The sequence below is a fragment of the Gadus chalcogrammus genome, chromosome 16 (assembly GCF_026213295.1).
Source record: "Gadus chalcogrammus isolate NIFS_2021 chromosome 16, NIFS_Gcha_1.0, whole genome shotgun sequence".
Lineage (NCBI taxonomy): Eukaryota > Metazoa > Chordata > Actinopteri > Gadiformes > Gadidae > Gadus > Gadus chalcogrammus.
Genome location: NC_079427.1, coordinates 12,256,146 through 12,267,668, shown reverse-complemented (window position 1 = coordinate 12,267,668; position 11,523 = coordinate 12,256,146). Strand labels below are relative to the sequence as shown.

The 11,523-nt window shown below is 48.7% G+C and overlaps 1 protein-coding gene across 1 annotated transcript; it reads right to left on the bottom strand.

Moving 5' to 3' along the window:
- Window positions 1–2,177: 2,177 nt before the first annotated feature.
- Window positions 2,178–11,242, bottom strand: slc13a5b (solute carrier family 13 member 5b). The gene is given in 13 exon segments (XM_056610762.1): window positions 2,178–3,085; window positions 3,482–3,619; window positions 4,651–4,812; window positions 5,282–5,397; window positions 5,590–5,696; window positions 5,818–6,030; window positions 6,186–6,204; window positions 6,207–6,307; window positions 6,883–7,057; window positions 7,766–7,995; window positions 8,970–9,106; window positions 9,505–9,633; window positions 11,078–11,242. Coding segments are annotated over 13 exon segments (1,752 nt in total). The 5' UTR covers window positions 11,177–11,242; the 3' UTR covers window positions 2,178–2,959.
- Between the last annotated feature and the right edge of the window lie 281 nt (window positions 11,243–11,523).

Genomic DNA, 11,523 nt, shown 5'->3' with positions numbered 1-11,523 from the left:
CTCTAAACCCTGTTCAGTACATCAGTGGTACTGTCATCAGGGAGATATATATTTTTCCAATACCATCTAATTACTTCAAATTGTGATTGCTATTATCCACACAAAAATGCATGATACGACATAAATGACTACATTAAACATTCTTTGGGGGTAGTTTCATACCAACGTATTTACTTGGGCCAAAGACAGTTCTGTTGTCTCTCATTCCCTGCCTTAAAGGAGAAATCCGGTGTAAAATGGTATGATAACGAGTTGGAATGTTGGTTTCGGAGCAAAAAAAATCTTCAGTTTGCTTTTTTTAGCCGATTCTATCAAAACGCTATAAACTTGGAACGATTTGTAAGACTCGATAAGTAGATTGACGAACACAGAGATTGTGCCATCCGTCAACAACACGCAAACTCTGTGTTCACCAATCTACTTATCGAGTCTTAAAAACAAGATGCTGATGGTATTGTTTGTATAAAATGTCCTTTTTAATAAACAATCTGTACACTTACAAAGTTATCAATGCCTCGTTTCATATGTTAAGACCCTTATCATACTCCAAAGAAGTGTCGGGCTACTTCTAGCCTTTTAAGTGGTTTAAAATAAAGATTTAGTTTCTACCATAACCTATGCCCCCATCATTCCAAGTTTATAGCGTTTTGGTAGAATCAGATAAAAACAGCCAACTTAAGAATGCGTCTATACACGCTTTTTTGCTCCCAAACGAACATTCCAACTCGTTACATATCCCAGATCCATTTTACACCGGATATCTCCTTTAATTCCACCTTATCCTGGTCAGCGACAAGTCAGTAAGAGTTTCTGATTTTACTTTAATTTGAGACAGAAGTCACATGAAACCGATCCAGAGTGGTCAAGGGTCGATTGTGTCAAACAGGCTTTCTATTGTCTTCTGCTGGTAAGTGATACTGTTACCTGGGAGAATGGCCCAGGTTGTTTGAAAACCACCCACCAACCATTCATTTACTATCAAAATCATTCTTGTTCATCCAATGAACATGAGGGATTCAAAGAAAATGTGTCTGTTTGTGTGTTTCAATGGCTCTCGTACAAACAGGGAAACACTTGACAGGGTGATTGCTATCCAATCATGCTTACAGGTGCTCTTCCTGCAAACAGCACGCCATTGCACGCTTATAGGGAAACAACAGAGCTGTGACTTCAGGGAGCTCTGCTAAAGCCCTGGCATCATGTCCCTGCTGTACCCGAGGGTCCCCGGCCCGTTTAAAGTATATACATAGTGCAGATAATGGAGGCCGTGATCCCAAAGAACGTGTTTCAATTGGATAATGATTGGGTGGCAAAAAGGCAGCGAAGGGAAAGGAGAGCAAGATAATTACATGGGCTTTATGCCTCGCTGGTATCCAAGATCACAGGGATCCCAGCCGAATTATACTGGCCAAGACCGCTGGTTAACTACCCTTAAAACGCCCAGCGTCAGGCTGCTCCGGCCGGGACCTCGCTGCTCGCCGTCTGAGCTGGAGCGCTGACCTTTATTTGATGCTGAGTCACCGGGCGGCCGTGCGACACCGTTCCATTCCCTTCTCTTTCCACAACCGTTTCTGCCGTTCTAATGCTGAAAGGTTTACCGCCCTTCCTACCCGGCCATATATCGCTGCGCTGGAGTACACAACAGTCAACCTGGAGGTCACATGTGAATATAGCACTTTCATGAGTTTCACAACAATTTTGCACGCTGGTGAAACATTCTCGGGTTCTCAGAGGAATCTCCAAACGCGAAGCGATAGGAACCACGCGGGTTTGTTGGGGTGAATCCAGAAGAATAGACACTTGTGAAATGGGCTGGCTGGATATAAAAGGATTGTGGCCTTAAGATGAGGGGCAGCCATTCAAAGCCCAAGGATTACCTCGGCATTGAGCACTGTGTTTACAGGATCATAGCTCATCAGCACCGAGACAAGGTCACCGGCTGCTGATCCCAGAGCGGGAAAACAATTGCGCCATCAAACCATAGACTGTGTTGTAGGTAATGGGTTGTCTTAGAGATAAGGAGATGAACACCTGGTAGGGGGTATGCTCGTGTGATGGCTGTTTGTTTCTGAGCTGAAAAGGTTCAGAGTTTGCAAATAGAAAAAGGAATGAATGAGAAATCAAAAACGTTTTCGGTTTCTTGTGCACATAGCATAGATGAAGGAGACTTTCATGATAATTTCAATGTTTTTATGTTCAAACACACATACAAACTATACATATTTGCTCTTAAATATAAAATGTATCTATGTTTAATCCCATTGCTGTAACGCCAGAAATGCAGCATACACTGGCTTTAGTATTGAGAAAAACAGAAAATACAATGCATCTATTTGTTTTCATCATATACATTGGATTTCATACTATTTTCCAGTGATCATACACCAGTCAAAGTTCGGGTGATGGTGGAAGTAACAATGCACTTTTTTTTTCAAAGGTATAAGTGTAAGAATATTGGTTGTCTACGCCATTGTTGAATACATTATCATGATCTCGCAGGCTAGCAAAACAACACATGGCAACTTTAATGGATTGGCGAATTCTTTATTATGAGTCTGAATCCATTCTTTACCCCTTTTGAATCCATTTCACGATGTTGACAGCCCTTTCATGAAGGTTATATTTTATATATATGAAGCTAAAAAGATGTTTTTTCTGAGGGAAAAAGAGTGCCAGTGGCACGGTTATGCCTTACTAACAATACCAAAACGTGGCTTTATCTTAAGTTAGGGGTGCAATGTTAATTCAAACATGACTGCCACTCCACTTCCTCAGCCCTTTGAACCCCAATTCTCACATTCAGCAGCGCCTTCCCTCCCCAGGTGGGAGGGACCCACATGGAGGACCCGGTTCACCCAGTCGTCCTATAGCCTCTCTCTGGTGTGAAGTCTTTGAACTGGAGCTCCCGCTGGACGCTGCTTGGTACGTCCTCAGTGTCCTCGCTCCGACACGGGGGGGCTCACACCCCCGTGTTATTGGCCCAGGCCGGGAAGGTGTCCAGCTGGAACATGGCCCTGCCCCAACTGTTGATGGCCAAGGTGATGCAGAGGATCCCAATGATGTTCATGACGATGCCCGTCTTGGCCTGTTGGACAGGGAAGCAGGGAGGTGCACATAAAGCACATGGGGCGTCACCGACCGAGAGCCTTGATCCAACTAGCTTAGTGTGGAGGTGTCCCTGAGCAGGACACCTCCCCCTCGCTGCTTCCGACGAGCTGGCGGTCGGCTTGCATGGTTGACAACGCCGTCGGTGTGGGAATGTGTGCATGAACGGGTGAATGTTGGGCAATATTGTGAAGCGCTTTGAGTGGCCACTGGTTAGAAGAGCGCTGTGTAAATGCATTCCATTTAACATTTACCCATCACTGTGGATGCACCCTGTTCAGGGTTGCGTAACAAGGGACCAAAAGCAACAGCTGTGGACCGGCAGACTCATGCTTTATAATTCTGCTGAGCTGAGCGGAACCGCTTTGAGGCTTACCATGTCAGCCACCTTGAGGTAGCCGTAGGAGAAGACGATGGCGTTGGGCGGCGTGGCCACGGGCAGCATGAAGGCGAATGAGGCGCTGAGCGTACAGGGCACCATGATGTACAGAGGGTTCATCCCGATGGACTGGGACTGCACCGATCACAGAGAGAGACAGTTAACAGGGTTGTTAGCATGCTAGAGCCCACTGGTTCTGGAACCCAATGACAACATTCCGCACACACTGTCATCTGCCGCTGTTTGGTTTTGCACGGTAACCGCTGACTCATAGCGTTGTGTAACGCCGCGCCGGGTGAAAACTCTTTTTACTCGGGTGTCGTTAACACGTTCTCGTACCGTTTTGGCCCGAGTCATGTGACAAGCCGAACGGGGAAAAGTACTTCCCGTGTGGCTGTAATGGCAGACTACTACCAAGGCACACATTACGCTTTGCTTGGGGTTTGCGTTGGAATTACACGTCCCCCCACAGCAAAGGAGCGGACGACACGATCACAATTGCTGGCTTTGGAATAAACAAAGGGTGGAAATACTTTATAGTCCATAATTACTAACATTCATGCTGCACGACTATACACCGTGGCAGTTCGGTAAAGGGCATGTTTAGCCACAACCCCTAACTTTACATGCACTTGATGAAATGCTCTTTTCCTATCCACTCTTCCATTGTCCCTTCGGGTATTTTCTGTGGCACCCCCCCTGCTACCCCCTCTTGGCTTGGCTGGGCCCGGTAAATATCTGTCTGAATACCCCCGCTTGACATGTTCTGCCTCCTTGCTGGGCACAGCCCTCCCATTCTTCAGCGGCAGGGGGGTTGCGAAACAGGACCCCAGTGCAGGACACTGGGCTGAATGTGTGCGTTTGGCAGGTTACTAATGGGAGGAGGGGCCCAGCTAAGGGGACCTAATATCTGCAGCCAGAATGGGTCGCCATTGAAGTGCCAAACAAGGACATATGGGCCAGCTTCCTCTGGGAGATGTTTCACTGCTGCGCTCCGATTGGTGCGTTCTCTCCAAAGGCCTCGCCACCGTTAAGATGTTTCACGTTGAGGATCCCCAATGCCGACGTTTATATCACCCATTGTCCCTGCCCTTCTGAAGGAATTTGGTTGTGTAACGGCATGTTCCATAGGGACTCGTAAATCTGCGATCTGTGAGAATCCTTACCATAGAGGCCAGCACAGGTAGGAAGAGCGTTGCCGTGGCTACGTTGCTGGTGCACTCTGTGAAGGTAGCGATTAGCAGGCACAGGATGATGGCTATGGCCCAGGGAGGGATTGTTTTCAGGGGACTCATTTGCTCTCCCATCCACATTGATAGGCCGGATACCTACAGAGGAATGTACAATATCAAATTACATCACATCAGATTAGAGAAGAGTAGATTATATACAGAGAGTACAGAGAGAGTACAGTGGAGCACAGGAGAGCAGAGTAGTAGAGTAGAGCAGAGCAGAGAACTAGAGCAGAGTAGATTATATTATAGTAGAGTAGATCATGCACGAGTAGATTCTATTAGAGTAGGGTTGAGTAGATTAGAGTATAGTAAATTCATGTAGATTAGATCAGAGTAGATTACATGACTCTAGTTTTTGGAATAGAGACATCGGAACACAGAGCTGATCGGATAAGACGTGAGAGACTGTATTCATCAGAGGCAGAATTGTGGGGGTCACAGCGGCACAGTACAGTAAAACAGAACAGAGTACAGTACAGTAAAACAGAAACAGTAGAGATTCAGCAGCCAGCAGGGGACTGGAGAAGATACGGTCATGTGAGGCTGGCTGTTGGTAGCGTACCTCGCTGCCCTTGGCCAGAGCGAAGCCCCCGCCGAGCAGAAGCACTATGTTCCACGGCAGCTTCTTCTGGGCCACCCTCCATGTGAGCAGAGGGACGGAGGGACCCGAAGGTTCATCTGCGGGAGACGGGAGCAGTCTGGTGAAACAAGCTGATCGCGGTGACCTTTTCCTCTCTCAACATCCTACCTCACGACAGAGCGAAACTGATCCAGGTTCGACACCAAAAACACATTTGTATTGATTGCTGTTGCCATTGAACGGACGCCCTCGTGACAACTGTGTGCAGTTGATCTGAAACGCAGAGTCACCTGCTTCGTAGGTGTTGCGCCGCCCCCAGCACTTGCGGGGCCCTTTGGAAGGCAGAATGAAGAGGAGGATCGCGATGAAAATGGCAACCGTGGCGTCGGTCACATATCTGGGAGGATAACAGAAAGAAGAGTCAGTGTCGAGAGCTTCCAGAGGCTGACCTCTGGAAGTAAACAACAACAACAACAGCAGGGTTCTAATGATGCCGGTGATGTGTCGGGATTACGAACTCTGCTCTTTCGTTGAAGAGGTTCGTGGCCCATCCGTCCACAAAGCCCGGGTCCCGGGTGAACCACAGCAGCACCAGCAGGACGAAGAGGCCGAGCACGCTGAGCTCCCCGAAGGACATGGGGCCCAGCCGCCGGTGCTCCTCGCGGATGACCTTGTAGGCGGCGAGCTCCTTCTCCGTCTTCACGGAGCCACACCCCCAGGTCTTCTTGAAGCTAGACGGGGGGTTTGGAAGGGGATCACAAGGAATCGCTGTGTCACCTCAGTGTTTAATCTCCCCGCCCGGTGGTAAAAGGGTTTTGGTGCAGATTCTGTCAGCTCGGGTTAGGTGGTGAGTTACAGGCCGTTTCATCACAGCCGAGGAGCTTACTTGAATCCCATGTAGACGACTGCAGCCAGAGCCAGGCCAGGGTGAGCATGAGGATCATATTAGGGAAGGCAAAGCCGAACCACGACGCAAAGTTGATCACGTCTCCGTTGTGAGGAAAGAGTCTGGGAGAGAAGGTTTTGGGGGGTGACTAACACAACAACAAAACATAAAACACTACATTGTAAAATATGAGGACGAATATGATATAATTCTCTGTGCCTTGAGCAAGCTGTCTGGTCCTTAATGCCATGTATGTTTTGCCTGTATGTACAGTATGCCTGCCTTAACCTGCCATTGGGCCCTGGGGCTGAGGTTTCTTTTTTTTTTACTGCAGCTCATGATAGGCCCCCCGATCGGCGTAGGCCCTGGGGCTTCAGCCCAGGCAAGCCCGTGCATTAAGGCGGCCTTGTGTATGTATGTCAATTATAGCACCCATTGTACTCCTGATCATCCCTGGAAGAAGGGAACCCTCACTCTGCATTCCTTCTCAAGATTTCTTCCTTGCTTAAAGTTTTTTCTTGATCTCTGGGGGGCTAGGGTCAGGGGGGGGGGGGGGGTCACTGGCCTGTTAAGCCCTTTGAGACTGTACCTGTGATAAGGGGCTACACAAATACAATTGAATATAATTATCTGAACACTGACTTTCATTGCAAATGAGGGCGTCTGCTAGTGAGCAGTCCTCCAACAGGACACTCACTCGTTCATCTGGCCCGTGAGCACCAGGTTGGGGCCGGTGCCGGTGAGCGTGGCGGTGCCTCCGATGCTGGCGGCGTAGCAGATGGACAGGATCATGCCCTTACACATCCTCTTGTTCTCCGCCTGCTCCTTGCGCCGGGCGAGCTCCAGCGAGGCGTCCAGGAAGGTCACCACCACTGGGAGGCCGAAGTACACGAGTCACGGGCTGAATAGTGCCGTCTCATCTGTAGTGTTATGTACTACACAATAAAAGAATGGGGACATTCCAACTGCAGTCTTGCAAAGGATGGCCTCATTTCCCTCGTTAGTCGTATTGTTCCAGCTGATTTGGTAACTCTAAACACTTTTATCATTTGTATGCAGTACTCCCCACTCATAAGTAATATGTAATTTTGTTATTTAAATATATATATATGCATGTTTTTTTTAAACAAATCAGTATATTTGTGCCTGTTCATAAGCTTTGTAAATAGGTGAACCTTGTTGAATGGCTATTCGTTTTTCCTCTCTGCCTCCTTACAAATACTGTACTTGACACTTGTCTTGTGTACTCGATACACTTGATATTGTACTTGATATAATGTACTTACACTTGATCCATGTAATTACATAATATAACACAGTGCTCAATGCCCAGGTAATCCTTTGGCTTTGAACTGCTGCACCTCATCTTAAGGCCCTAATCCTTTTACATCCAGATGAGTGTAGTACCTTATTTCAAGTTATGTTATTTCAAGTTTTCTATTGTTTTCTATGCATGTTTCATATCTTGTTGTCATATCTCGCCTGCCCCCCCCCGCCCAGGGATCACTAACCCCGTCTTATCTGAGCTTTAACGACTCCCAGACAGTGCTACGGCCGGGCCGAGGGCCTTATCAGCGGACCTTGTGCCTCTGCCTGCTTGGTGGGCTTGGAGGGCGGCTTGGTCTCCCCCTCCACCTCCAGGCCCGGGTCCTCCGAAGAGCAGAAGATGGGGGGGCTCTCTCCTGGCTCCCCCTCGCTGTTGAGCTGCTGCAGCACGGCCTGGACGATGGGCACCATCATGGCGGTGGTGGCCGTGTTGCTGATCCACATGGAGAGGAAGGCCGTGACGCCCATGAAGCCCAGCATCAGGCTGGAAGCACACGGAGCCAGTCAGACGGATGTGTGTGTGTGTGTGTGTGTGTGTGTGTGTGTGTGTGTGTGTGTGTGTGTGTGGTGTGTGTGTGTGTGTGTGTGTGTGGTGTGTGTGTGTGTGTGTGTGTGTGTGTGTGTGTGTGCTGTATGCATTAGCTTATGTATGTGTTTGTGGTTGATGTGCTGATGGACGAAGGGGTGAACGTGTGGGAACTGTAATAGGCCGTCTGGCTGTGCTGTCCTGTGCTGTTCCTGTCTGAGAGTCTAATTGTGTTTCTCAGACAAGTGCAGGACCATAATAAACCCGGCTCGGTGAGATGCCGAATGAGTGTTTACTATTTTGGAATTTTAAATGATGTCAGAAAGAATGTGTTTTGTTGTTGCTCTCGCTCGTGTTGTTCAGGGCCGTGCGGGGTGGCGGCTGATTGACGAGCTGATTACTGGGTTGGTGATTACATATCAGCCCTCAACTGTCAACGGATTCAAGAGCTCTTTAAGGATGTTTGGAGGACAGTGGTGATTGTAAAGCTGACACCGGTAGGGGTGTGTGTCACCAGTAGGGGTGTGGATCCCCAGTAGGGGTGTGTGTCACCAGTAGGGGTGTGTATCATCAGTAGGGGTGTGTGTCACCAGTAGGGGTGTGGATCCCCAGTAGGGGTGTGTGTCACCAGTAGGGGTGTGGATCCCCAGTAGGGGTGTGTGTCAACTGTAGGGGTGTGTCACCGGTAGGGGTGTGTATCACAGATGTGTATCACCAGTAGGGGTGTGTATCATCAGTAGGGGTGTGTTTCATCAGTAGGGGTGTGTATCTCTGGTAGAGGTGTGTGCGCCAATAGGGGTGTGTATCACGGGTGTGTATCACCAGTAGGGGTGTGTATCACCAGTAGGGGTGTATATCACCAGTAGGGGTGTGCGTCCCCAGTAGGGGGGGGGTGTATCACGGGTGGGTGTGTCCCCTCTTCAGCCACTCACAGCGCAGGCCGCACGCCGACACACAGCAGCACCCTGAGGGCGATGCGCTTGTGGAGGTTCCAGTGCTCCACGGCCACAGCCACCAGCAGCCCGCCCACAAACAGCATGTTGGTGTCCTTCAGGTACTGCATGCACACCTGGACGCACCCAAACAACCACGGCCACTTAGAGCCCACTCTTGTGTCGACCGATGAGAACGACAGACTTAAGAATAGTGCTTAGCATTGTGTAGCATCTTATGCTATCTTTGTTGTGTACGGGGAATGAGTTAACATATCAATTGTTAGTACTTGGCACTTGGTTCTATGAGCATCCTTACTGTACCGACAGAGATATATTGTTGTTTCCCTTTCTTCTGACAAATGTACTTATTGTAAGTCGCTTTAGATAAAAGCGACTTACTGCCCTGAATGTAAAGGTCAATGACCGTCAATGATTCATCGATGGGCCTGACACAGAGAGTAAACACAGGCCCCTCCACCGCCCTGAGAAGGCCCTTTCGTGGGGGGTCAGGGCGGGAGGGGGGCAGACTCACGTCTTTGGACTGCATGATGCCGAACAGGGGGAAGAGCAGCACTGGAAGCAGGGCGGTGACGGCCAATGGGAGCGCCTCGGTGCACCAGAACACCGCCATCAGGATGATCACGTAAGCACATTGTGCCACCTGGAGCACCAGGAACACACACACACACACACACACACACACACACACACACACACAACACACACACACACACACACACACACACACACACACACACACACACACACATTAGTGGAAACACAAAGATACACATAAAACACACACACACACGTTAGTGAACACTCACACGTTAATAAAAACACACAAACACAACCACACACAAGTAAATGAATGCACACGTTAGTGAACGCACACACGTTAGTGAACACACACACACATTAGTGAAAACACACACACACACAGTAACAAAAATACATATACATAAGCAAACACACACACACGCACATACATACAGACCCGAATACAGAGGCACACACACACACACACACACACACACACACCTTGTTTTAGATCAGACAAGGGTGACACTTGCTCAGTGGTGTCAGATGAAGGGTAAAACACAACAGAACAGACAACACAGGCTTCTGTCCTGCTCCATATTTATTACCGGGCGGAAAGTGAATAAGTAGCTCTGGGCTCAGATAACAGGGGGTTGAAGTTTAAGTTTCTGAGGTTAAATCACCTGCCACTACACAACAGCATGCCTTTCACTTAGACGACGTTGAGGGACATGGTAAAATAAATCCATGCCAACATCTGTGTGAACATGATTGTTTCCAGGAAAGATTATATTCCGTCAACTCATGTATATTTATGATAAGGAATTTCATATCAGTAATTAGGAAGCTGGTAACTGATTATGGATCAATAATTTAGGGAGAATGGGTGAGATTAAATACGATTTTCTTCTTCTCACCCCATTTGGAACGGGTAGAGCAAGTGTTAGACCGTTTATTTTACATTTTTGGCTTTCATTGTTTGTAAATATTACTTAATTGTAACTTGTTTCATCCTTTTATTTTATTGTTTATTATTGCTTATTTTTTTCTTTTTCTTTCCTAACCGTTCGAAATAACAAGATATTCAATTCAATTCATTCCGTTGTGTGACTGACTTATCACAACAGGGTCATTACGTGTGACATGCAGCAGGGGTGACACCGTTCTGTTCCCACGCTGGACTTGACCCCTGCTCCGTGTTCACAACAAAGAGTTACAATCACAGCTCAGAGTGTGAGGGCAGCCTGCGGCAACACGGGCCGGTTCCCATACATGTTGCTCCCATGCATGTTGAACAGGCGAACCGTATGGCGCATCAACAGGTAAACTGAACCCAAACTCTGACGACTCTTCTCGGGACCGTATGGCGCATCAACAGGTGACTGTTCCGCGAACGGTTCTAGTCCCCACAAGAGCCGTCCGTGTTTTACGCAAATGCGTAAATGTGCAACAGCAGCTGTCAGAGTTTTACGCAAATGCGTAAAAGTGAAATGCGTAATATGACTGACTAAAAACTAAGGATGCAGACAAAACAAACCCAAAGTGTGTGTTTGCTGGGTACATACCGAAGTGCCGATCACCAGGGGCAGCGGGAGGAAGATTAACGGGGCGACCAGCAGGATAGCCTCGTTCTTTCGGTTCCGGAGACGCGTGAAAAAGGCCATAGCCAGCAAAGCGCGAAAAAAGCCGAGGAAAGTAAGTCGGCGAGCGCCATGGCGGGCCTTTTTACCACCCGGAGAGGCGGGGGGAAAGGGGGAGTCCTCCATCAGATAAAAGAGAACCGAGGGACTGCAGTCCACTCACGGAGTGCATTGTGGAGGAGAGGGGGGAGAGAGGGAGAGAGAGAGGAGGGAGAGAGGGGGGGAGGGAGAGGGAGAGAGTGGGGAGGGAGTGAGGGAGAGGAGAGGAGGGAGAAAGGGAGGGGGGAGGGCGAGATAGAGGAGGGAGAGGGAGGGAGGGGGGGTGACGGAGAGGGAGGGAGAGAGTAGAGAGGGAGAAAGGGAGAGAGGGG